Source organism: Carcharhinus amblyrhynchos, chromosome 12 (assembly GCF_965287045.1).
Source record: "Carcharhinus amblyrhynchos chromosome 12, sCarAmb.v2.hapA, whole genome shotgun sequence".
NCBI lineage: Eukaryota > Metazoa > Chordata > Chondrichthyes > Carcharhiniformes > Carcharhinidae > Carcharhinus > Carcharhinus amblyrhynchos.
The window spans coordinates 80,806,803-80,834,316 of record NC_137335.1 but is presented as its reverse complement, the minus strand read 5'-3'; the positions used below and the strand labels follow the sequence as shown (position 1 = coordinate 80,834,316).

The following is a 27,514-nucleotide window of genomic DNA, read 5'->3' as shown; positions in this document are numbered from 1 at the left end:
GAGATGCTCGAGCTGGTGGCAATGGTGCCCAACACTAGATGACCTGCATCATTCGGTCACCTGCAGCTCACCACGTGCAAAGGCCAGGAACTCAATGGGACGCAGGGTGGGCTCACATACCCCAGAGCAGATTTCTACCCAACATCCAGGCAGTCCAGCAAATCAGGGAAAAAAGAGCAGGAGGAAAGGGATCTGTGATCGGAGGAACTGGAGCAGCAACACGGGAGAGACACACTCAGTGACTGGAAGAGCAGCTCCTCACACAGATTCTGTCTGCTGTATTTGGTATGGCTCCAATCAAAATACACAGGACTGACACTCCTCGAGTGCTTTGCTCCCATCATTGAGTTTTAAGGGGCTACGTGAGGCCTCCAGGGTGAATTTGAACCCGAGACTTAGTGATACACTGGAAACCATATTTTGGTTAGCTCAAGCAAACTGAAGCAAACAGCCAACCAGCTGGACTCAGCACTACAAGCCGAGTAAGTAATCTCGTAACATCAGAACAAAGCCCAACAGATCTATTTGGTAGCGCAAGCTTTTGGAACACTGCCCCTTCATCAGGTGAGTGCAGGATTTGTTTCACAAGCAGTGCATATATATACACAACCTCCATCACAAGATCATGGAACTTGGAAGTTCTGCACACGAGGACAGCCTCAAGCAGAATCTTTGGTTCATGTCACACTGTCTGTAACCTCCAAGTCTTGCCTGGGCTTGCAAAATCTCACTAACTGTCCCTGCTGGAGACAATTCACACCTCTTTAACCTGTGCTTAACCCTCTCTCCACTCACATTGTCTGTACCTGTAAAGACTTGATTACCTGTTAAGACTCGCATTCCAACATTATCTTGTAATTGAGTTTGTTTCTATATAGGCCCTACTTATGAAACAAATCCTGCACTCACCTGACGAAAGGGCAGTGCTTCAAAAGCTCATGCTACCAAATAAACCTGTTGGTCTTTTACCACTTGTCCACAAGGTTCAGGCTCTGATTGGCTGGAAGACTATGTGCTGAGGGATGCGCTCAAGCTTGGGGCAGCTGCTGCAAAGGCACAATGGGGAAAGGCCACCGTGTAAAGCCTTTCAACCGAGGCAGACCGAGGGCCTGTTAACAGTAGAACACCCTTGGCCTGTGTAACTATGCGTGAAATTGAAAAACAGCATTCAAAAAAAAACCTGGTGTTGAGAGACTACTTACTGTGCCTACCCCAATCCAACGCCGGCAACACCACATCATCGCTACAAACTAACAAAGAGGAGACTCGAATCCAGTCAAAACCAAACAATGACTATGAGTTTTGCCTGCACTGGACTGAGTAATTGAGTCCACTTCCAGGTTTCAATCTCTTGTTGCCCGATGAAATTGGCCATATACGAGAGAATAGAATCAGCGTACTTAGCTGACATGTTGGGGGGCACCACAAATAGGCTGGAATCAATATCAGAACATAGAAGGTTCGCTGATGCAAGGGTCAATACAGACAGGCCAACAGCAGACATATAGAGAGACTTGTTATTAGTTAGGGCAGCACAGTGGTTAGCATTGCTGCCTCACAATGCTAGGGACCTGGGTTCAATTCCCCTGCAGAGTCTGCACATTCTCCCGTGTCTGCATAGGTTTCCTTCAACAGTCCAAAGATGTGCAGGTTAGGTTGACTGGCCATGCTAAATTGCCCCCTACTGTCAGGGATTAGCAGGATAAATATGTGGGGTTACACAGATAGGACCCAAGACGGATTGTTGTTGGTGCAAATGCCATGGACTGAATGGCCTTCTTCTGCATGTGGGATGGGAACCTGAACTGTAGCTCCAATGTACAGGAGGATGAGAATAGGGAGGTCATGGATAAGGTTTCTAGGTCACAGCAGTGTATTGGCAGGCGGGAGGGTGGTTTGAAGTGCGTATACTTTAATGTGAGGAGCATATGCAATAAGGTGGATGAACTTGCAGCCTGGATTGATGCCTGGGACTGATGTTGTGGCCATTAGAGACATGGATAGAGCAAGGACAGGAATGGTTGCTGCAGGTTCCAGGGTTCAGATGTTTCAGTCAGAGCAGAGAAGGTGTAGAAGAGGGGGAGGCGTGGCATTGTTAATCAAGGCCAGTATTACGGTGGCAGAAAGGACGTTTGATGTGGATCTGTCTATTGAGGTAGTATGGGCTGAGATTAGAAACAGGAAAGGAGAGATCACACTGTTGGGAGTTGTTTTTTTTTATAGGCCTCCAAAAAGTTCCAGAGATGTAGAGGAAAGGATTGCAAAGATGATCCTGGATAGGTGCGAAAGTAACCGGGTAGTTGTTATGGGGGACTTTAACTTTACAAATATCGATTGGAAAAGCTATAGTTCAAGCACGTTAGAGGGGTCACTTTTTGTCCAATGTGTGCAGGAAGGTTTCATGACACAGTATGTAGATAGGCCAACAAGAGGTGAGGCTACATTGGATTTGGTACTGGGTAATGAACCAGACCAGGTGTTAAGACTTGAAGGTAGGTGAGCACTTTGGTGATAGTGACCACAATTTGGTTACGTTTACCTTAGTGATGGAAAGGGATAGGCATATACCGAAGGACAGAAGTTATAGCTGGGGGAAAGGTAATTATGAGGCTATTAGGCGAGATTTAGGATACATAGGGTGGAGTAGGAAATTGCAGGGGCTGGGAACATATGAAATGTGGAGCTTATTCAAGGAGCAGCTACTGCGAGTCCTTGATAAATATGTACCTGTCAGGCAGGGAGGAAGTGGTCGAGCGAGGGAACCGTGGTGTACTAAGGAAGTTGAATCTCTGGTGAAGAGGAAGAAGGAGGCTTATGTAAAGATGAGACGTGAAGACTCAGTTAGGGCAGTGGAGAGTTATAAATTAGCCAGGAAGGAGCTAAAGAGAGAGTTAAGGAGCTAGAAGAGGACATGAGAAGACTTTGGCGGATAGGATCAAGGAAAATCCTAAAGCTTTCTACAGGTATGTCAAGAATAAAAGATTGGTTAGGGCAAGGATAGGACCAGTCAGAGACAGCAGTGAGGAGTTGTGCGTGGAGCCTGGAGAGATAGGAGAGGCACTGAATGAGTATTTTTCATCAGTATTCATGTAGGAAAAAGTCAGTGTAGTCGAGGAGAATACTGTGATACGAGGTAGTAGACTAGACGGGATTGAGGTACATAAGGAGGAGGTGTTGGCAATTCTTAAGAGTGTGAAAATAGATAAGTCCCCTGGGCTGGATGGGATTTACCCTAGGATTCTCTGGGAGGCTAGGGAGGAGATTGCAGAGCTTTTGGCTTTGATCTTCATGTCGTCATTGGCTTCAGGTATAGTGCCAGATGACTGGAGGATAGCAAATGTTGTCCCCTTGTTCAAGAAGGGGAGTAGAGACCATCTTGGGAATTATAGACCAGTGAGCCTTACTTCTGTTGTGGGCAAAGTTTTGGAAAGAATTATAAGGGATAGAATTTATAATCATCTAGAGGGAAATAAATTGATTCGGGATAGTCAACACGGTTTTGTGAAGGGTAGATCGTGCCTCACAAACCTTAGAGTTTTTTGAAAAGGTGACCAAAGAGGTGGATAAGGGTAAGGCAGTTGACGTGGTGTATATGGATTTTAGCATAGCGTTTGATAAGGTTCCCCATGGTAAGCTATTGCAGAAAATGCAGATGCATGGGATTGAGGGTGATTTAGCAGTTTGGATCAGGAATTGGCTAGCTGATAGAAGACAGAGGGTGGTGGTTGATGGGAAATATTCAACTTGGAGTGCAGTTACAAGTGGTGTACCTCAAGGATCTGTTTTGGAGCCACTGCTGTTTGTCATTTTTATAAATGACCTAGATGAGGGTGTAGAAGGATGGATTAGTAAATTTGCTGACGACACCAAAGTTGGAGGAGTTGTAGACAGTGAGGATGGATGTTTCAGTTTGCAAGGGACATAGACAAGCTGCAGAGCTGGGCCGAGAGGTAGCAGATGGAGTTTAATACGGAAAAGTGTGAGGTGATTCACTTTGGTAAGAATAACAGGAGTAGAGAACATAGGGCTAACGGAAGGACTCTTAGTAGTGTTGATGAGCAGAGAGATCTCGGGGTACATGTGCATAGCTCCCTGAAAGTTGGCACCCAGGTTGATAAGGTTGTTAAGAAGGCGTACGGTGTGTTAGCTTTTATTGGTAGAGGGATTGTATTTCGCAGCCGTGAGGTCATGTTACAACTGTACAAAACTCTTGTGCGGCCGCACTTGGAGTATTGTGTACAATTCTGGTCGCTGCATTATAAGAAAGATGTGGAGGCATTGGAAAGGGTGCACAGGTGGTTTACCAGGATATTGCCTGGTATGTGGGAAGGTCTTATGAGGAAAGGCTGAGGGACTTGAGGTTATTTTCATTGGTGACAAGAAGGTTACGAGGTGACCTGATTGAGGCATACAAGATGATCAAAGGATTGGATAGGGTGGACAGTGAGAGCCTTTTACCTTGGATGGTGATGGCTAACACAAGGGGACATAGCTTTAAATTAAGGGGTGGTAATTATAGGACAGATGTCAGAGGTAGGTTCTTTACTCAGAGGGTAGTAAGGTCATGGAATGCCCTGCCTGCAGCAGTTGTGGACTCGCCAACTTTAAGGGCGTTCAAATGGTCAGTGAATAGGCATATGGATAACATTGGAATAGTTTAGGTTAGAGGGTCATTAGATTGGTTCCACTGGTCGGCGCAACAGTGAGGGCCGAAGGGCCTGTACTGCGCTGTAATGTTCTATGTTTACAAATTCTAGTCAGGTTAGGAATAGGAAATTGGGCAATAGGATTGTCAGAAGATATGCTGCAAGAATCTAAGACCAACTCATGAAGGCAAGACAAGATCTAAGTGCAGGACACAGGATACTGATCACCTCCATGTTTAAAGTTTAGAAAAAAATGTATTTATTGGTCACAAGTAAGGCTTACATTAACACTGCAATGGAGTTACTATGAAATTTCCCTAGTTGCCACACCCCAGTGCCTTTTTGGGCCAATGTACCTAACCAGCACATCTTTCAGACTGTGGGAGGAAACCGGAGCACCCAGAGGAAACCTACACAGACACAGGGAGAACGTGCAAATTCCACACAGTGATCCAAGACCCGAATTGAATCTGGGTCCCTGGCGCCGTGACACAAATAAATCGGTTTGACTTAAACCTGGTGTTGTCAGACTTTTTGCCGTGAGGCCGCAGTGCTAACCACTGTGCTGCCCCTGTGTGAAAACGGTAGTATTGCTCTGTGCAAGAAGTGAGCTTGTGCATTAGTTTTTGCATTCTGACTAATAAACTAGTCATATTTCAAACATAAAAGTATAGTCGTATTTTCCCCAGTACTACTGCACGAACAGGGCTTGTTACCCCAATGAGGGTCTTGCTTCCTGGATCAACAGTGAAATAGGCACAATACTATCACAATAAAAAGAAAAATGACTTAAAATCAAAATAGTATTTGCTGTATGAGGACAGATCCTCTTTAACCCCTCTTCGATGGATTCTACTGCGTCCATGAACTCACAGGGATACAGAAAATCCCATGGTATTATGAAAATAAAAGGCAGCTCCTTCTGCGGATCTAGCCTATGTCTATCTCTCCTCCAACATCTATTAAAAAGATAATTTGTCTCAGTGACAGTGGGATCTTGTCATGCACAAACTGGCTGCCACATTCACATCGGTGATTCCATTTCAAAAGTATAATCGCTGTATTGGGCTTTGGAAGGTCTTGAAAATATGAAAGGTGCCCTACGATGCAAACATGCCAAAAAACATTTAACAAATTCCCAACTGAAAGGGAACTAGTTAAAACCACAATATGTGGAAATCCTGAGAAGATTGTGGGACAGGATAAGAAACAGGACAAAAAAGTGATAGGAAACTGTGTACTCGTGAGAGGTGTGGTGTTGCAAGTAGGAAGTTAAAACTGATCACAGGAATTTCACAGTAATTCCATTGCAGTGCTAATGTAAGCTTTACTTGTGACTAATAAATAAAAAGAAATCTTTGCTCAGATCCTATTTTACAGAGCGAAAGGAACAAATTGTTAAATTTACAGAAGCCACTGAAATAAAGAGAAATGCAATTAGGGTTTTGTGAAAAGATTCATATTTATGCCGATAATCAGCAAATGGAACTTAATACCAGCAAATGCAGAGTAATGAACACTGGAAGAAAGAATGGTGTCCGCAGGTATTCAATGGAAGCAGAGAGGCTGCCTGGGGGTGAAAACAATGTTGAGATAACGTGCAGAAATAATTAAAAGGCAAATCGAATGTTGAGATGGGGATAAATCACACAGGCCATACTAAGGCTCTAGAAGGCATTCATTTTCAACACTTAAATTCTGGCAGCCACATTCAAAAGAATTAAATTGCACTCATTTAGTGCCTTTCACAACCTCAGGATGTCCTAAAGCACTTTATAGCCAATGAAGTACCTTTGAAGTACATTCGCTATTGTAATGTAAGAAACAGGGCAGCCAATGCGTAAACAGCAAATTCCTGCAAATAGCCACGTGGTGATGGCCAGATAATATGTATTTGTTACATTGATTGAGGGGTAAACATCAGCACCCCTGCTCTTCAAGATGTGGAAATGCTGGTGTTGGACTGAGGTAAACACAATGAGAAGTCTCACTTCTTCAAGATACCACTGTGGTACCTTTTACAACCACCTGAAAGGTCTGATAGACCTTGGTTTAAGTCTCAGCTGAAAGACAAAGATTTTAGAAAAATATTTCCTTTCTTACAGGGTGATAAAGCCTGGCAGCATGGTGGCACATATCATTGATGAAGACGAACATCTCGCCAGGGCTATCCCCACACCCCCACTTCTTGCTTTCAGACAACCGCACAACCTCAAACAGACCATTGTTCGCAGCAAACTACCCAGCCTTCAGGAGAACAGTGACCACAATACCACACAACCCTGCCACAGCAACCTCTGCAAGACATGCCGGATCATCGACATGGATACCATCATCACACGTGAGAATACCATCCACCAGGTACATGGTAAATACTCTTGCAACTCGGCCAACATTGTCTACCTGATACGTTGCAAGAAAGGATGTCCCGAAGCATGGTACATTGGGGAGACCATGCAGACGCTACGACAACGGATGAATGAACATCGCTCGACAGTCACCAGGCAAGACTGTTCCCTTCCTGTTGGCGAACACTTCAGTGGTCACGGGCATTCGGCCTCTGACCTTCGGGTAAGCATTCTCCAAGGCGGCCTTCACGACACACGACAGCGCAGAGTCGCTGAACAGAGACTGATAGCCAAGTTCCGCACACATGAGGACAGTCTCAACAGGGATCTTGGGTTCACGTCGCACTATCTGTAACCCCCGTGACTTGCCTGGGTTTGCAAAACCTCACTTACTGCACTGTCTGGAGACAATACACATCTCTTTAAACTGTGATCAGTGCTCCTTCCACTCACATTATCAGCCACTTCAGGTCTTGAACAGCAGGTTAGGTGTAAGGATTCGCATTCTAATCAGTAATCTCTAAACTGTCTGTGCTTTATATGCTCTGTCTGAGGCCAGAACTCTCCATTCACCTGACGAAGGGACTAACCCCGAAAGCTTGTGAGTATATTATCAAATAAATAGGTTGGACTAAAACCTGGTGTTGTCAGACTTTTTACTGTGTTTACGCCAGTCCAACGCCGGCATACCCACATCATGGCACAGTGGCTAGCATTGCAGTCTCACAGCACAGGGGAACCAGGGTTCAATGCGTTGGCTTGGGTCACTGTCTGTGTGGAGTCTGAACATTCTCCCCATGTCTGCGTGGGTTTCCTCCGGGTGCTCTGGTTTCCTTCCACAGTCTGAAGGATGTGCTGGTTAGGTGCATTGGCCATGCTAATTTCTCCCTCAGCGTACCCGATCAGGCGCTGTAGTGTGGCGACGTGGGGATTTTCACTGTAACTTCACTGCAGCCTTAATGTAAGCCTACTTGTGACATTAAATAAACAAACTAAAATTTAAATAAATGAAAGAACCCTTGGAATGATCCAGCACACAGATTGGGAGTTGAAGACAAATTGGGATGCTCACTGGGAGAGTTGAAATGATCAAATGGATTGATTCTATTTCCTCTCATCCCTGGCTTTGTTTCATGCTCTTACAATTTATTGTTTTTTAATAAGAACAGACCAAACTTGACTCTCTTCTTGCAAGCACTGCTTCTGGACAAGATATTTCTGCTGGAATCAGCATGATGGAATTCTGTGCTGCTACAAAGGCTTTTCTTATTGAAAACTTTCCTGCTCTTCGCAGAACTCCGTGCTTGAACTGGAAGCTCAGAATTCTAGAACGCCTTCAGAGGAACCAGGGAGAGAAAACAAGCACATCTCTATTGTAGCCAGCTGAAAGATTCTCTTTTAATCAAGGCATTTCTGGGCAGATCTAATTTTGTCACTCATGCACTCAAGTGCTTTCAGCCATTCGAACAAGACCACGTGTGACCACCATTGCCACCCCATTCACAGTCAAGTTTATGCAGCTGCATCACAAATAAGGAACTCAACTGTATTCAGCCTGTCTTTGTGCAAGCCCCTTGTGTATAAAACATGAAGATGAAATAACCTAGAGAAAACTTGCGCCAAATTTAATTCCAGTGCATTCTTAAGCATATTTGAAGATATCCAGTAATGTTGCAAAATTAGATTTTATCTGATCCTTTAAAATCCCCATTTAATGAGAGACATTCCACCGTCCAGCCTCTGCTTAAATATAACAGAGTGATTAAAATACAGAACCTTCACTTTTCAAGCTACCCCTGTGCCACAGCAGCCTATGGTACATATATAATAAGACTGGGAGGGTTTATAGCACTTATGAAAACTCATGTAAATAACAGCACACAAAGGCAAAAGGCATATTTGAAGATTATCAGGTCACCTATATAAAAAGCAAAATACTGCGGTTGCTGGAATCTGAAACGAAAACAGAAAATGCTGGAAAATCTCAGCAGGTCTGATAGCATTTTGTGGGTGGAGGAATAGAACCAATGTTTTGAAACATTGACTCTATTCTCTCCCCACAGATGCTGTCAGGACTGCTAAGATATTCCAGCATTTCCTGTTTTTGTATCAGGTTACCTATGATTATCACAATTTTACCTGACTTCAAACAACTGTGATAATATAAGGTTATACCATCCTTTACCACATCTTTATCATAGAATCGTAGAGTTTTACAGCACAAAAAAAGGTCCTTCAGTCCATTGTGTCAGCACCAGCCATCAAGCACCTATTTATTCTAATGCCATTTTCCAACATTGGTCCATAGCCTTGTACGTTATGGAATTTCAAGTGCTCATCTAAATGCTTCTTAAACGTTGTGACGGCTCTCACCTCTCCCACCCATTCAGGCAGCAAGTTCCAGATTCCCACTACCCTTTGGGTGGAAAAGCTTTCCCTCAAGTCCTCTAAATCTCCTGTCCCTTATCTTAAAATCTATGGCCCCTGATTATCGACCCCTCTGCTATGGGGAAAAGTTTTTTCCTATCTACCCTGTGACCCTCATAATTTTGTACACCTTGATCAGATCCCCCCCCCTTTACGCCTACAAAACTCATCTCCAAACTCCATAGCCTGGCCTCGGGCCCCCACTCTGCAACTGGATCCTGAACTTCCTAACCCACAGACCGCAATCAGTAAGGATAGGCAATAGCACCTCCTCCATTTTCTATATATGGAGGTGAAAAAGGGGGAAAATCAAGAAACTAAATTTGGTGATCAGCCATGATCAAAATGAATGGTGGAGCAGGCTCAAAGGGTCGAATGGCCTGCTCTGCTTCTATTTTCTACATTTCCACGATCATCCTCAACACCGGTGCCCCGCAAGGCAGTGTCCTCTGCCCCTTACTATACTCCTTATACACCTATGACTGTGTGGCCAAATTCCCCTCCAACTCAATGTTCAAGTTCGCTGATGACGCCATCGTAGTGTGTCAGATCGCAAACAATGATGAGATCGAGTACAGGAAAGAGATAGAGAATCTGGTGGACCAGCGTGACAACAATAACCTCTCCCTCAATGTCAACAAAACGAAGGAGATTGTCATCGACTTCAGGAAGCGCAGTGGAGGACTTGCCCCTGTCTACATCATGATGTGGGTATGCCGGCGTTGGACTGGCGTAAACACAGTAAAAAGTCTGACAACACCAGGTTTTAGTCCAACCTATTTATTTGATAATATTCTCACTAGCTTTCGAGGGGACAGCCTCTTCGTCAGAACTCTCCATTCACCTGACGAAGAGGCTGTCCCCTCGAAAGCTAGTGAGAATATTATCAAATAAATAGGTTGGACTAAAACCTGGTGTTGTCAGACTTTTTACCCTGTCTACATCAACAGGGCTGAAGGAGAAATGGTTAAGAGCTTCATGTTTTTAGGTGTTCAGATCACCAACAACCTGTCTTGGTCCCCCCATGCCAACACTATAGTTAAGAAAGCCCACCAATATCTCTACTTTCTCAGGAGACTAAGGAAATTTGGCACGTCCACTGTGACTCTCACCAACATTCACAGATGCATCATAGAAAGCATTCTTTCTGTTGTATCACAGCTTGGTATGGCTCCTGCTCTGCCCAAGACCACAATAAACTAGAAAAAGTTGTGAATGAAGCCCAGTCCATCACTCAAATCAGCCTCCCATCCATTGACTGTCTACACTTTCCATTGCCTTGGAAAAGCAGCCAACATAATTAAGGACCCCACGCACCCGACATTTTCTCTTCCACCTTCTTCTGTCAGGAAAAAGATACAAAAGTTTGAGGCCACATATCAACCGACTCAAGAACAGCTTCTTCCTTGCTGTCAGATTTTTGAATGGACCTACGGTGCAGAGGGACCTCGGGGTCCTTGTGCATGAGTCGCAAAAACCCAGCTTGCAGGTGCAGCAGGTGGTCAGGAAGGCGAATGGGATGCTGGCCTTCATAGCGAGGGGGATTGAATATAAAAGTAGGGAGGTCTTGCTGCAGCTGTATAGGGCATTGGTGAGGCCGCAGCTGGAGTACTGTGTGCAGTTTTGGGCGCCGCACCTGCGCAAGGATATTTTGGCCCTGGAGGGAGTGCAGAGGAGGTTTACTAGGCTGATACCGGAGTTGAGGGGATTGAGCTATGAGGAGAGGCTGAATAAACTAGGCTTGTACTCGTTAGAGTTTAGAAGAATGAGGGGAGATCTCATTGAGACGTATAAGATGATGAATGGGATGGATAGGATAGAGGTGGAGAGACTCTTCCCGCTCAAAAAAGCCAGTAGGACTAGGGGGCACAGCCTCAAGATAAAGGGGAGGCGGTTTAGAACGGAGTTGAGGAGGAACTTCTTCACTCAAAGGGTGGTGAATCTCTGGAATTCTCTGCCCGTTGAAGTGGTGGAGGCTGCCTCGCTAAATATTTTTAAGAAGCAGGTTGATGGGTTCTTGATAAGAGAGGGGATTAAGGGTTATGGGGATAGGGCGGGAAAGTGGAACTGAGCCACGACAGATCAGCCATGATCTTATTGAATGGCGGGGCAGGCTCGAAGGGCTAGATGGCCTACTCCTGCTCCTATTTCTTATGTTCTTATGTTCTACCTTGCACTAAGTTGTTCTTTTTCTACACCCTAGTCATGCCTGTAACACTACAATCTACACACTCGCCTTTCCTTCCCTATGTATAGTATGCTTTGTCAGCACAGCACACGAGAAACAATACTTTTCACTGCATGCCAATAAATGTGACAATAATAAATCAAATCAACCTTTTCTGCTCCAGAAGAACAACTCCAGTTTCTCTTCTGAGCTGAAACTTTCCAGCCCAGGCAACACCAATTACCTTGGTAAATCTCCTCTACATCATTTCTAGTGCAATCACATCTTTGATCATATTTGATCAAAGATTTGGAATAGAAGTCACTATAAACTGTTAGCATTCTATAAAATATGGAGTGGATTGAAGGAAATTGACACAAACAGGCACCTTCTTCAACCTTCCTGCAACAATGACCAAACAGGAAACAGTCATCCACACAAACTACAAAGACTTTTTCCCAGACAGTGCATCAACAATCTTGTTTCCCAAAGACAAAAGACCCATTTTTGGATTATTTCAATTGTAAGTTATCAGGACCACTATCACAGCAGCTCATATCTGCTTCAGTCAGCACTACCAGATAAATATTGGCAGGATACAGACAAGAGTCTGCGATGTGAATGCAGCCAAACCAGAAGGAGAAATACACAAGAATCAACACATTTCAAGACTTTACAGGTGTTTTATCTCCATATGGAAACTTACCAGAAGTCATCCTAGTATGGTGAGATTGTGTAGTGCAAAGGTCCACTGCAAACTTACTTGCCTGCACGATCCTCGTGAGAGTCTTCAAAGAAGACATTTCCCAACACCACTGAAACCGTATTCAGAAACGTCACATCTCATTCGGTTTAAGTAACACACTAATTTATTTTCTTAAACAACATTCATAATTTTGACGCATTGAACTCTTGGGAAGAAAAATAAGCACCCTTGTGTTTATCACCTTCCTTATTTTAAATCTCTGCATTTGCTTTAAAATTTGACAGCTGTTAACTAGCCCTGAGTTGACTCAATGCAAAGTGGCCACACGCAAAATACTATGTATGAGAACACAACATTCCGTACAGTGACCTAAAATAAAACAAAAGACTCAAGAATCACTTCCCACAACTAAAAACAAACAGCCTCAAGCTGAAATAAATACAACACTTACCACCTTCTCAGCTTCCTCTCTGATTATTAGAAATAGCCTCACCCATTTAAACATAACCAGGGTATTTTCTCCCCCCAAGGATTCATTTGTGTTTTTTTAATTAAAAGTGCAGCACGTGAGAAACTTTCTTAAACCTGCGCCTCAGGAGTGAGAGTGAGCGCCTTTGTCTGCCTCAGACCCGCCATGATTAACAACATCAAACTCCCACAGAGGGAGGGAGGGGGGGAGGGAGGCAGGGAGCCGGCCCGGTCCTCCCCCTGCCCCCCCCACCGGCAGGGAAGCGTCCCGCGGGGCACGCCGGGACCTGTAGTCCGCGGCCCCCTGCCGGCCGGCCGCCGGCTCAGCGCCGGACTACACCTCCCGTCCTGCCTTGCGGGCTATGCCGTCTCCACGCACGCGCTGTCCCTTTGGCATCCTCTTTTCCACACCCCCCCCCCCCCCCAGACAAATCGCAAAAGAGCCGTTGAACCTTGACATTTGACCTCCTGGAAAGGGGGGGGGGAGGGGAAGGAAGCTGTCCATGGAAACAGCTCTGGCTGCTTGAAGACGGGAGAAAATGAAGCTGGTGAGGAATTATTTCCCGTTTCTAAATTGATTTAAGAGCTGATTGAGGGATTTACCTCGTGGGGACTCACCTATTATGGGTTAGTTGTGAGTGTAAGTGAAGGTGTCGTGGTTCCCCAGGACGACAACTGATTTTAACCGTTTGAAACAGAGAGTCTGAGTCGTAATCCTCCAAGCAGTAGACTTTATTTTCCAGCACAAGACAATAAAGCCGGGATGTTCGGATCAATCCAATGAATCATTCTGCTTACAGTCTTTTTGTGCACATTACAGCTCCATCTCTCAGAACTCTTATCTTACCCTTAGATTTCCTTGTTTTAGCCATCATTATTTCTGGGCTAGCCCTTTATCTACCCTGCTTGAGATTGGTCCCTCATTAGTACATCTCTTTGTCCTTGAAACCATGGTAGTTCCAGTCTCTGCCCTTATCCAAACTATTCTGTTTATACAATAATCGTGGTTTAGCTAACTTAGATCAATTAGTGAAGAAAACGTGTTTATTTTACTCTCCTTTTTGTTATAGTCACGTATTAAGCTGGACAACTGGACAATGTCCAGTGTTCCTCAGGAGGCTACTGTCTATATTCATTAATAAGTGTTTACTATACCAACTTTGGTGGGTTACATGGGTAATTATATTGGTTATATTTCATTCAGTCATATCAGTCTGACTACTATACTAATTACGTTCGATAACATACTTTGAGTGCCATGCTGGTTTCACTCCATCTTCCATTTTGAACCTGCTTCATCACACGTATTTCAATTACAAATTCTCTTACAAAGGCAAGGCAGTCCAACTTGGAGTGAAGAGACAAGCAGTTCATGTGAGTTTAACAGAGTTCAGTATGAGTTATCTATATATTATGCCTGTGTCTTCATCTTGTGCTCTAGAAGGAGGAAGATGCCTGCCTCTTTACTCAAATTACATTATTTACTATCGTTACAAGTAGGCTTAAATTAACACCGCAATGAAGTTACTGTGAAAATCCCCTAGCCGCCACACTCCAGCGCCATTTCGGGTACACTGAGGGAGAATTTATCATGGCCCATGCACCCAACCAGCATATCTTTTGGACTGTGGGACGAAACCGGAGCACCCGGAGGAAACCCATGCAGACACAGGGAGAACGTGCAGACTCTGCGCAGATGGTGACCCAAGCTGGGAAACGAACCTGGCTCCCTGGCAATGTGAGGCAGCAGAGCTAACCGCTGTGCCAGTAGTCTTCCCCATGGACGTGCTGTTCAAAATGAATTTAACATTGTATAATGTTGTGCGTGTATTCATCTTATATACAAGGAGGAGGAAGGGGATATACCTGCCTCTTTCCTCAAATTAATGTCTGAAATGACCTATTGGGAAATAATCCAAATTTCGTGAATCCTGTAGTGCAGAAGGAAGTCGTTCGGTCCATTGAGCTTGCATTGACCGCAATCCCACCGATGCCTTATCCCCATAATGCCAGGAAACAACTTCAGGAAACGTAAAGAAGAACATGCTTCTGTCTACATCATGGGGACGGAGTAGAAAGGGTTGAGAGTTTCAAGTTTTCAGGTGTCCAGATCACCAACAACCTATCCTGGTCCCTCTCTATGCTGACACTATAGTTAAGAAAGCCCACCAATGCCTCTACTTTCTCAGAAGACTAAGGAAATTTGGCATGTCAGCTACAACCCTCACCAACTTTTACAGCTGCACCATAGAAAGCATTCTTTCTGTTGTATCACAGCTTGGTATGCCTCCTGCTCTGCCCAAGACCACAAGGAACTACAAAAAGTTGAGAATGTAGCCCAATCCATCACACAAATCAGCCTCTTGTCCATTGACTCTGTCTACACTTCCCATTGCCTCGACAAAGCAGCCAGCATAATTAAGGACACCACGCACCCCGGACGTTCTCTCTTCCATCTTCTTCCATCAGGAAAAAGATACAAAAGTTTGAGGTCGTGTACCAACTGACCAGCTTCTTCCCTGCTGCTGTCAGACTTTTGAATGGATCTACCTTGCCACTAAGTTGACCTTTCTCTACACCCTAGCTATAACTAACAGTGTATTCTGCACTCTTTCCTTTCCTTCTCTATGAATGGTATGCTTTGTATAGCATATAAGAAACAATACTTTTCACTATATTAATATATGTGACAATAATAAATCAAATCAAACCAGCTAGCTGGAATTTACTTTGTTTTTAAAAAATCTTTTATAACTTTAAAATTGCTGCATCAAAAGGGGACTTAATTCCAGGAGTTCCAATGGACGATGTCCCTTTATTTGAAGAAGAATACTTTCGCTTAGTACAGTTTCCTTATGATTTTTGTTTTAAATTTTTTTTCATGGAATGTGAGTCTCACTGGCTAGGCCTGCATCTATTGCCCATTCCTAATTGCCCTTAAGAAGGTGCTGGTGAACTGCCTTCTTCAACTACTGTCCATTTGGTGTAGGTTCATCCACAGTGCTGTTAGGGAAAGAATTCAGAGATTTAGACTCAGCCACGATGAAGGAATGGAAATACAACTTCAAGTCAGGATGATGAGTGTCTCGGAGGGAAACTTGAAGGTGGTGGTGTTCCCGTGCTCCTCTTGCCTTTCTGGGTGGTGGAGGTTGTGGGTTTAGAAATTGCTGTTGAAGGAAGTGTGGCAAGTTGCTATAGTGCATTTTGTATCTGGTATTGGCTGCTGCCACTACTGTGTGCCAGTAGTGGAGGGTTTGAACGTTTAACCATTTATGGATGTCCTCAAAACATTCCTAAAGAGACTAAACATACCTGCTGACTCATGGAAGTCCTTGACTAGCGACTGATCAAAATGAAAAAGGTTTATTCAGGAAGGATGGAACACGTTGAGAGACTTCGCTGGGTGCAGGCAGAGGGAGATGGTTAGATTCTCTCCAGCTGGAGATCATCATTGCTTGGCACTTAAGTACTAGCCCAGGCTTGAGTGCTGCACAGCATGTGGCCACAGACTACTTCAGTATTTGAGGAGTGGCGAGTGCTACTGAACCCTGTGCGTCATTTTACACAAGGTGGCACAGTGGTTAGCATTGCTGCCACACAGCGTCAAGGACTCGAGTTCAAATCCTGGCTGGATCATTGTCTGTGCAGAGTCTACACATTCTCCCCATGTCTGTGTGCATTTCCTCCAGGCAATCTGGTTTCCTCCCACAGTCCGAAAGCTGTACTGGTTAGGTGCATTCGCCATGCTAAAATTCTCCCCCAGTGTGCCTGAACAGGTGCCAAAGTGGTGACTAGGGAATTTTCACAGTGACTTCATTGCAGTGTTAAGATAAACCTACTTGTGCCATTAATAAATACATTTTAAACTTAAACGTGTTTGTATGTTTCTTTGAACAGTGAAACACTGTTATTTTGCTTCTTCCCTCAGTACTGCTTGTCTGGTCATCCGACATTACCATGCAATGTCCTGAAGTTCAAGTCCACCACTATCATGCTGGACTGTGGGTTAGACATGACCTCAGCACTCCACTTCTTGCCTTTGCCACTTGTCCACAGGTAAGCTTTTCCTATTCAATTTTCCAGTATTTCTAGGTAACATTTAAAACTTTAAATCATGGAGGCTCCATCAATATTTCTTTTTGTCAAATAAACCATCTGCTGTAAGGTTGCATTGGATATATTAGAAACATCCCAGGTTAAAGCTCTCATCCCTGCTGAATTATCTTAGCTAAACTCGGGTAATGATAAGGGTAGAACATCAGTGACACCAGACTCCCACAAATAACAATCAACCTGTGTTCCTACTGCTGATCACTGGAGCTACAGGACCACGCTGCAGGCCTCTTGATCTGAGAGTGTCTGTATGTTCTGTCTCTCATCCACCCACCACAGCTACCTGATGTTGCTGTGGTGCATACATATAATAATCCTAAATTTGCAAGAGCTGGAACTGCCTTCAACAGCTAAGTTCAATCCTTTGGGACAGACACAGATCAGAGCTGCAGTTGGGACGGGGATGGGAGGTGGTATAAATCGAAGAAGACCAACTCTATAGGATAAAGGGAAAGAGTGCCAGTGAGACTGGGGAATTAATCTCTGGTAATACGAATGGTGCCAGCACTTGCAAGAGTACCAGCACAAAATGGATAGTTAGACAAATGTCCCAGCAAACTTCAGGAGAGAATGGGGAATAATATTGTCAAACAAACCAACACTGAAGTGAAATAATTTGACAATCTGAGAGTATAAAAAAGTATCCGCAGTGGGCTGGAATTTCTAGAAAAGGAATAGTAGAAAATCTTTGCAATTTTCCAGTCACTCCACAATCAATATCCAGTCACCCTCATGAGGAACCTGCAAGAAGGGCTGTGTGTGAGTATATGTGGTGTCTTGCATAGTGCCTAACATTAGATGTGATTCTGCAATTCTGTGATCTTGCTGAACAATTCTGATTGTGTTCTGGAGACCTGTGTTCAAATCCTGCCATTGCAGGTTGTGGAATTTGAATTCAATAATAACAAAAGAATATCTGGAATTAAGAATCTACTGATGACCATGAAACCATTGTCGATTGTCAGAAAAACCCATCTGGTTCACTAATGTCTTTTAGGGAAGGAAATCTGCCGCCCTTACCCGGTCTGGCCTACGTGACTCCAGAGCCACAGCAGTGTGGTTGACTCTCAGCTGCCTTCGGACAACTAGGGATGGGCAATATATGCTGGCCTGCTCTCAACACCCATATCCCACAAATGAATAAAGAAAACTGCACTGAACAGCATTTTAAGATTATTATTTGGGCTCGCAGTGTTAGGAGCCACATACATTCACACACAGGGTCCTGTCCTAAGAACTCGTCCACACATTGTGCCTTTTTCAACTAAATGCAAGGTTCGGTAATAGCCATTCCTTGGTTCGTTCCCCAGGGCAATGCCAATCAGAGTCACCCTACCCAATTTGAACTGGGCGTTAACTGTTTCAAGTTGCATTCTCCATGGCAATGTGTCCACCAATTAGACTCCACTGGCCAACCGATCTGCTCTGTTTTCCTATGTGGTATAAATTCTTATTGCATTACATTTAAACAAAAATTTACAAACTGTTCTGGTGAATGTAAGTTGAAAAGCTTTGATAGTGTGCATTATTATAATGTAGGTTAAAATATTTAGATTGGGGCAAAGTTTTTTTTTAAAACGTTTGTCTTTCTCTCCAAGCCCAAGACTTTCGAAGTTACCAGGCTGGATTTCAAAGGATGGAAATACCATGCTGGAAAAGGTATAATAGGAATGGAAGCTGTGTACTGTACAAACATGAAAAATTCATTCTGAATGATGGTCACAACTGTTCACAATACTCTGCAGTAAACACTTTACCTCCCTTAATTTGGGTGAGAAGACTGAGTTATTGCTCTCGCTCTCAGTCACTCTATCTCTCACTCTCTATCACTGTTTCTCCCTCTCTCTTTCTCTCTCTTGCTTCCTCTCCCTCTTCCTCCCTGAAGTCTCCTGTGATCAGTATAATTTTCATTAAAGAGACCAGTAACTTTTTGTTTAAGATAAAAGCAAAATACTGCGGATGCTGGAATCTGAAACAAAAATAAAAAAATACTGCAAAATCTCAGCAGGTCTGACAGCTTCCGCAGAGAGAGAATAGAGCCAATGTTTCGAGTCTGGATGACCCTTTGTCAGAGCTAAGAGCAAAGAAAATCAGAAGAGATTTATACTATGAAAATGTGGGATGTGCTGTAATTCAACAAAGGCAATATAAATAAGAACATAAGAAATAGGAGCAGGAATAGGCCATCTAGCCCTTCGAGCCTAACCCGCCATTCAATAAGATCATGGCTGATCTGAAGTGGATCAGTTCCACTTTCCCGCTTTCTCCCCATAACCCTTCATTCCCCTGTCTATCAGAAACCTATCTACCCATGACTTAAATATATTTAGCGAGGTAGCCTCCACCAGTTCAACAGGCAGAGAATTCCAGAGATTCACCACCCTTTGAGTGAAGAAGTTCCTCGTCAACTCTGAAATGATAATGATAAAAGCTGAGGCAGGTGCTAAAAGCATCCATAAAATGATCAGAACGTCTGACTGGCAGAACAGAGGTGTAGATTGTTATGGGAATGTTTGAGAAATGTGGCAGTTGCCCGGGAGGGAGGGGTGCGTGAAGGAGAGCTGCAAGTTAGAAAGAAGGATAATAAAATGGATGAATGAGATGAAAAGAAGAAATGATATAAAATGAATGGAAATGAGGTGTAGATGGAGGGGAGAATTCATGCTCTGAGGTTATTGAACTCAATGTCCAGTTCGAAAGGCTGTAAAGTGTCCAATGGGAAGATAAGGTGCTATTCCTCCAGTTTGCATTGGCGTTCACTAGAACACTGCAAAATGCTAAGGATGGACAGGAGAGCAGGGGGTATGTTGAAATGGCAAGCGACACGAAGATCTGGGTCCTTTTTGTGGATAGACCGAAGATGTTCTGCAAAGCGGTCAACTGATCTGCGTTTGGCTCTCTGATGTAGAGTAGACTGCATTGGGAGCAGCGAATGCAATAAATTACACTTTTAGCACCTTTCTCAGCAGCCTTCACCATCATTTACATCCCCTTTGTCCAAATACAGCACCTACCCCACCTTCATGTTTTAAATCTCTGCTGATTCTCTTTGCCCTTAGCTCTGATGAAGGGTCATCCAGACTTGAAACGTTAGTTCTATTCTCTCTCCACAGATGCTATCAGACCTGAAATTTTCCAGCATTTTCAAATTTTTATTTAAAGTGGACAAAGTTTTGAAATCCCACTTGCCCACTAGGAGAATACGTGCGCAAGTTTCCATGGTTCAAAACAAGCTTTATTGCGCAAAGCCAGAAATGTAAAACAATCTACAATGTATATCCTGTGCTCTAAAGTTCAGAATTCTCATCAAGTAAGTGCAAACTGAGGTCGAACACACCTCAAATGGACTTTAAAAGGCAAATGGGATAAAGACAAATCCCACAGATTTCTCAGCAACCCATCGAGACACCAGTTACCACTGTGAGTCACAAAACCTTGTTAAAACCCTTGCCTCCAAGTGATCTCCTGCCACCTTCTCAGCTTCTCTGTTAACATCTCCCAAGTCGTCTTTGTGAACTGCAAACCACACGAGATCCAAACTGCAAACACCTGCTACACCAAACAACTCCCAAGGCTTCTCTGAATCCAACTCCCTGGAGATTGCTAATTGCAGCACCTCTTCAGTATGGAGCTTCTTCCCCTGCTGCAGATACTAAGATAAATTGAAACTAGTGAACCACCTTAAGCTCCATCTATTTCTCCGTTACCAGTTACCCATTCAAGATTCACTGAATGCTCTTGAACTAATTGAACTCTAATGTCAAATGCAAAACATCTTTGTGGACTGCACTTCTTTGCAAACAGTGCAGACATTATGTCTTCAGCTCTCTAACTAAGTAAGGCAACCTACTGTTTTATGGCTCCATCGACTCTATTAAAGAAACATCAATGACATTCTGAACTGCCATTTTCTTTCAGGTGTTTTGGCAATCTCTAGAGCCCAGTAATTTAGTTACAGTCTTTCCAGAGTAAAACATTACCTCTAAAATATTAACATGAACCAGGAACTAGTTATTTGTCACTAATGGACCTGGCACTTTTCCTGCAAGTAAATACCAGCCAGCATAAAAGCTCCCTTTCCATTTTTGTTTCTGCTTCCAAATTGTTGGAATATACCTTTTCCTTTCTAGAGATCAGGAATATAAAATGTTTCGAGGAAGGGGTAGTTGGAGAGTGTTGTTACAGCGCAGAGCCTGAACTCTCCCGCCCACCTTCGCCCGAATTCCATTTATTTTATTTCATTTCTTCTCTTCTTCTCATTCATCCATTTTCATTACTTTTTATTCTTATTTCCATTTTTCCACTTTTAAAATCTCGCTCTTCATCTTGTCTCTAAATCCCCCCCATGCTCCCTTCAGGGTCAACTGCCACATTCCTCGGGCAGTCCCTTAACAATCCGTAACTTGTTCTGCCATTCACACACTTCAATCCCTTAATGAACACTTTTAGCACCTTTCTCAGCCTTTATCATAACCATTTACGTTTCCCTTGTCCAATTACAGATGCCTCCTCCTCCCCCCCCACCCACCCCCGAATAGTATAAATCTTGCTTAATTTTCTTTGCTTTCAGCTCTGATGAAGGGTCATCCAGACTCGCAACATTGGTTCTATTCTCTCTCCACGGATGCAGTCAGACCTGCTGAGTTTCTCCAGCATTTTCTGGTTTTGTGCATAAGTCCTGTTCTGAACACATTGGGGAGTACTATCTCTAGCTCTGGGCAGCAAACCTTAGAAAGGATGTATTGACCATAGTGCATAGCAAATTTGCCAGACTGTTTCTGGTCTTCCAAGAGGTTAAACTACAAGGAGGAATTACATAAACTAGCATTATATTCCTTGGAACATCAAAAGTTAAAGGGTGATATGACTGAGGGTTTTAAGATTGTGAAAGATATTGGCAGATGACATAACTTCAGAATCAAAGCCAAGCCTTTCAGGAGATGACACAGTCTTTCGTCAGTTGACTTACCTGAGGAAGAAGCAGTGCTCCGAAAGCTTGTGATACCAAATAAACCTGTTGGACTTTAACCTGGTGTTGCGAGACTTCTTATGGTGCCCACACCAGTCCAATGCCCACATCTCCAATTGCAGGAGATGAGTTAGGAAACACTTCTTCACACAAAGGGTGGTAAGAGTATGGAACTCTTCCCCACAAAGCAGAATGAGCAATCTGAGTTAATCATTTTAAATCTAAGATGGTTCGATTGTTTTGTGGATAAGAACATCAAGGAATATGGAGGACAAGGCAGATGAATGGACTTTGGATATAGATTAGCCATGGTCTGTTTGAATGGTGGAGCGGACCTGAGGGTTCGAGTAGCCTACTCCTAAGTTCCTAGACTTGAGGGAAGTGACAGCGAGGTATGTTGCAGCAGTGTAGATATCGAGTGACTCCATCCCTATGGTGACGTCACTGAGCATGCACACAAATAAAGGGAACATCAGGGATGGAACCGTGGACTGCTCGTCACAGTTAGTGACACGGTTGCGAATGGTGAGCATGCAAGGATTCTGAATACTGCACAGGTTTTTCTTCACTCATTCAGAAACAATCAGTGACTATTTGTAATTCCTTGCATGAGTTTTAAACGCCATTAATTTAATGTTTCAATTCTAGGAGTTGAAAGATTGCGCTGGGCGAGTGTTCATTGACTCTGTACCAGAATTCTGCCTACCTGAGGTAAAACAAATTACATTGTGATATGACATCAGAAAGGGCAGTAGTTTGATGTTGATCGGGAAGCATTATCATCGTATCCCTACAATGCAGAAAGAGGCCATTCAGCCCATCAAGTCTGCTGTGACTCTCTGAAAGCACATCCCATCCAGGCTCCCCCCGCCGCAGTTACCCATAACCTCACACATTTACCTCACTAATCCTCTAACCTACACATCTTTGGACATTGAGGAGGCAATTAGCATGGCCAATCAACCTAAACCGCACAACTTGGGACTGAGAGGAAACCCACACAGACATGGGGAGAATGCGCAGATTCCACACGGACTCGAGCCGAAAATTGAATCCAGGTCCCTGGCACGGTGAGGCAGGAGTGCTAACCACTGTGCCACCCCACAAGGAGTAAAAGGAACTGGATGATGAGGCCCTCTTGGGGTTTTAGTTTAGAAATATAACATTTGTATGCAGTCTTTGGGAGAGTACTCTCCCCTAAACTAGTGCTTCCCAAACTTTTCCCACTGCGATCTCAGTTTGAGGCTTTGACCCCTCGGTGGGAGTTGTGGAGGTGGGGAGCAGGGGTAGATGTGTGAGAGCAGACGGCAGAGTTTTACTATCTTTGCATATTTTAGGAATTGACCTTTTCGGTAGAAACCAGGTCTTAAGCCCACCAGTAAAACACCACAAGGATTTCAAGGGGCCTCCACAACTGTTAACGTTTAGATGGAGCTCTGCGGCAGCCATTCTGACCCCAGAATCGCATCTCATTTGGGAAGCCCCGCCTCAGACATCCCTTCCCTTTTAGACATAATGTCCTTTGCACTGGACCTCATTTCACATTGTCGCTGCATTTCTCTAAAATATTTTGTAACCTCCACTGCAGACAGAGTTACTGGACCTCTCCACTGTAGATGTCATCCTGATATCAAATTATCACTGTATGATGGCACTGCCGTATATCACAGAGCACACTGGCTTCACAGGGACTGTATATTCCACTGAGCCCACAATGCAGATTGGAAGGTAAGCGCACTTCAGTAGTGTTTTAAACATGACTTTATTTTTTTTTCTCTCCTTTCCTCATTTTCTATCCTCCCCCTCTCTGCTGGCAATGACTGCAGTCCCCTGGTTGGAATGACCTGGAACGACCCTGGTTGAAATTTTTTTAATTCATTCGTGGGACATGGGCTGGCCAGCATTTATTGCCTATTTCTATATGCCCTTGGAATAGTCAACCACAATAGTCAACGAGGGAGCGAGCTATCTTGGATCTGGTGCTATGTAATGAAGCGGGTAGAATTAGGGACCTTGTGGTGAAGGATCCTCTTGGGGAGAGCGATCATTGTATGGTGGAGTTTCTGGTGCAGATGGAGGAGGAGAAAGTGGGTTCCCGGACACGCGTCCTTTGTTTGAATAGAGGGGAATACGGTAGGATGAGAGAAGAATTGGCGAATGTGGACTGGGAGAGCGCGTTGGAGGGAGGGTCTGTTGAGGAGCAGTGGAGGATCTTTAAGGAGATCTTTCTTGGTGCTCAACGGAAATTTATTCCGATGGTCAAAAAGGATAGTAGGAGGAGAGGTAATAAGCCGTGGATAACGAAGGAGGTGAAGGAAAGTGTTAAACTAAAAGCGGAGGAATTTAGAGTAGCTAAGAGTAGTGGGCGAGAAGAGGATTGGGAGAGGTTTAAATGTCAACAAAGATTGACAAAGAAGTTGATAAGGAAGGGTAGGAGAAACTATGAAGCTGGGCTAGCGCTTAATATAAAAAAGGATAGCAAGAGTTTTTATAAATATATAAAAAGGAAGAGGCTGGCTAGGGTGAATGTTGGTCCTTTAGAGGATGAGAAAGGGGACCTAGTGGTAGGGGATGGGGATATGGCTAAGGTATTGAATAACTTTTTTGTTTCTGTCTTCACGGAGGAGGACGTGAATAATTTGCCGGGTGTTAGCGATGGAAAGGTGGTAGGACTGGAGGGTCTTAATGACATTACTGTTACTAGAAAGGTGGTGCTCGACAGACTGGAGGGGGCTGACTGTGGACAAGTCCCCAGGACCGGATGGAATGTATCCGAGGGTTCTGAAAGAAATGGCGGAGGTGACAGTGGATGCCTTGGTGGTTATTTTCCAAACGTCGCTGGATTCCGGGGAAGTGCCGGATGATTGGAAAACGGCTAATGTTACGCCGTTGTTTAAGAAGGGTGCCAGGCAAAAGGCGGGGAATTATAGGCCGGTTAGTTTAACGTCTGTGGTAGGTAAAATGTTAGAATCTGTCATTAAGGAGGAAATTGCGAGGCATCTTGAAGGGAATTGCTTGATAGAGCAGACGCAGCACGGTTTCATTAAAGGGAAGTCGTGTCTGACAAATTTACTGGAGTTCTATGAGGATGTGTCCAGGGCGGTGGATAGAGGAGAGCCGGTGGATGTGGTCTTTCTAGATTTTCAGAAGGCGTTTGACAAAGTGCCTCACAAGAGGTTATTGCAGAAGGTCGAGGGACATGGAGTTGGGGGTAGGGTGTTAGCGTGGATAGAGGATTGGTTGTCAAATAGGAGGCAGAGAGTGGGGGTCAACGGGTGCTATTCAGATTGGCGGATGGTGACTAGTGGAGTGCCCCAGGGGTCGGTGCTGGGGCCTCAGCTTTTTACCATTTATATAGATGATCTGGAGGAGGGAACCGAGTGTAGAGTGTCGAAATTTGCTGATGACACCAAGATTGGGGGAACGGCAAATTGTGCGGAGGGTGTGGAGAGTCTGCAGAAGGATCTAGATAGGCTGGGCGAATGGGCCAGGAAATGGCAAATGGAATTTAATGTTGGCAAGTGTGAGGTGGTCCACTTTGGTAGGAAGAATGGTAGGAAGGACTATTACTTACGTGGCGAAAAACTGCAGCAGGCGACGGTGCAGAGGGACCTTGGGGTCCTTGTGCATGAGTCGCAAAAACCCAGCTTGCAGCTGCAGCAGGTGGTCAGGAAGGCGAATGGGATGCTGGCCTTCATAGCGAAGGGGATTGAATATAAAAGTAGGGAGGTCTTGCTGCAGCTGTATAGGGCATTGGTGAGGCCGCAACTGGAGTACTGTGTGCATTTTTGGGCGCCGCACCTGCGCAAAGATATTTTGGCCTTGGAGGGAGTGCAGAGGAGGTTTACTAGGCTGATACCGGAGTTGAGGGGGTTGAGCTATGAGGAGAGGCTGAATAACCTGGGCTTGTACTCGTTAGAGTTTAGAAGAATGAGGGGAGATCTCATTGAGACGTATAAGATGATGAATGGGATGGATAGGATAGAGGTGGAAAGACTCTTCCCGCTCAAAAAAGACAATAGGACTAGGGGGCACAGCCTCAAGATGAAAGGGGGGTGGTTTAGAACGGAGTTGAGGAGGAACTTCTTCACTCAAAGGGTGGTGAATCTCTGGAATTCTCTGCCCGTTGAAGTGGTGGAGGCTGCCTCGCTAAATATTTTTAAGACGCGGGTTGATGGGTTTTTGATAAGAGAGGGGATTAAGGGTTATGGGGAGAGGGCGGGAAAGTGGAACTGAGCAGCGACAGATCAGCCATGATCTTATTGAATGGCGGGGCAGGCTCGAAGGGCTGGATGGCCTACTCCTGCTCCTATTTCTTATGTTCTTATGTTCTTAACCACATTGTTGTGGCTCTGGAGTCACATGGAGGCTCTCCCAGGCAAGGATGGCAGATTTCCTTCCCTAAAGGATATTAGCGAGCCAGATGGGTTTTTCTGACAATCAACAAAGGTTTTATGGTCATCAGTAGGTTCTTAATTCCAAATTTTTTTTATATTGAATTCAAATTCCACCTTCTGCCGTGGCAGGATTCGTCCCTAGAATGTTAGCTGAGTTTCTGGATTAATAATCAAGCGATAATACTACTAAGCCATCGCCTTCCCAATACTACTCTACGTGCAGTGTTTGCCTATCCGTAACTTTCTCAAAGTGGCCATTCAAGTGTCACCTGCAGGATCACTTAATGTTCCTCTAAAGGCCAATATGCACAGAAGCAACACCATTACCAAGTTGGTGCAAGAGCAGGCAGACCACTGGGAGTGTTCTGCTGAAGGTGGCAGGACAAAGCAGTTAGTAAAAACAGATGTCCATTGACTCTCTTATCAATTTTGTTAGTAGCATCCTCAAAAACTCTGCCAACCAGCTTGTCAAACATGATTTCCCATTCCTGCTGACCATGTGCAACCAGATCATGCTTATCCAAGTGTCCATTTGTCACACAGGAAAGAAAGTAGGGATGTTTTAGTGCAGCTGTACAGGGCCTTGGTGAGATTACATTTGGAATACTGTGTACCGTTTTGATCTTGTTCCAAAAAATATACAATTACATTAGAGGCAGTTCAGCAAAGATTCACTGAACTCATTCTTGGGATGAGTGGTTTATTTTCTTGGGAAAGGTTGAACAGTTTGAGCCTATACCCATTGGAGTTTAGAAGGATGAGAGGTTTTCTTATTGGAATGTAAGATTCTGAAGGGATTTGATAGGATAGAAACGAGGAGGATGTTTCCGCTTGCAGGAGAGAGGGGAACTAGGAGATGCGGTTCAAAAATAAGAGGTCTGCCATATAAGATGGAGATGAGAAGAAATGTTTTCTCTCGGGGTGGGATGTTTTTGATTTGATTTATTATTGTCACATGTATCGGTATACAGTGAAAAATATTGTTTCTTGTCTGTGTAGCAGACAAAGCATACCGTTCATAGAGAAGGAGACGAGAGAGTGCAGAATATAGTGTTAGAGTCGTAGCTGAGATGTAGAGAAAGATGTAGAGAATGCAAGATAAGTCCATTCAAAAGTCTGACAGCAGCAGGGAAGAAGCTACTCCTGAGTCAGTTGGTACATGACCTCAGACTTTTGTATCTTTTTCCTGACGGAAGAAGGTGGAAGAGAGAATGTCCGGGGTGCATGGGGTCCTTCAATTATGCTGGCTGCTTTGCTGAGGCAGTGGACAGTA

At 44.3% G+C, this 27,514-nt stretch overlaps 2 protein-coding genes across 6 annotated transcripts in view; one reads left to right on the top strand and one right to left on the bottom strand.

Annotated features, from left to right (window-relative positions):
* Positions 1–12,945, bottom strand: part of LOC145351149 (homeobox-containing protein 1-like) — a 45,167-nt gene extending 32,222 nt beyond the window's left edge. For all 5 annotated transcript variants that reach the window (XM_080200817.1, XM_080200819.1, XM_080200821.1 and 2 more), the window contains exon 1: positions 12,746–12,945. The gene's annotated coding sequence lies outside the window, so the exon portion shown is untranslated. The remainder of the gene's footprint in view (positions 1–12,745) is intronic.
* Positions 12,946–13,238: 293 nt separating this feature from the next.
* ints9 (integrator complex subunit 9) overlaps positions 13,239–27,514 on the top strand; it is a 35,622-nt gene continuing 21,346 nt past the window's right edge. Inside the window, exons 1-5 of the mRNA XM_080199856.1 lie at positions 13,239–13,310; positions 16,691–16,818; positions 18,474–18,534; positions 22,493–22,555; positions 23,433–23,572. Coding sequence (XP_080055982.1) covers positions 13,302–13,310; positions 16,691–16,818; positions 18,474–18,534; positions 22,493–22,555; positions 23,433–23,572 — 401 coding nt within the window. The 5' untranslated portion in view covers positions 13,239–13,301. The remainder of the gene's footprint in view (positions 13,311–16,690; positions 16,819–18,473; positions 18,535–22,492; positions 22,556–23,432; positions 23,573–27,514) is intronic.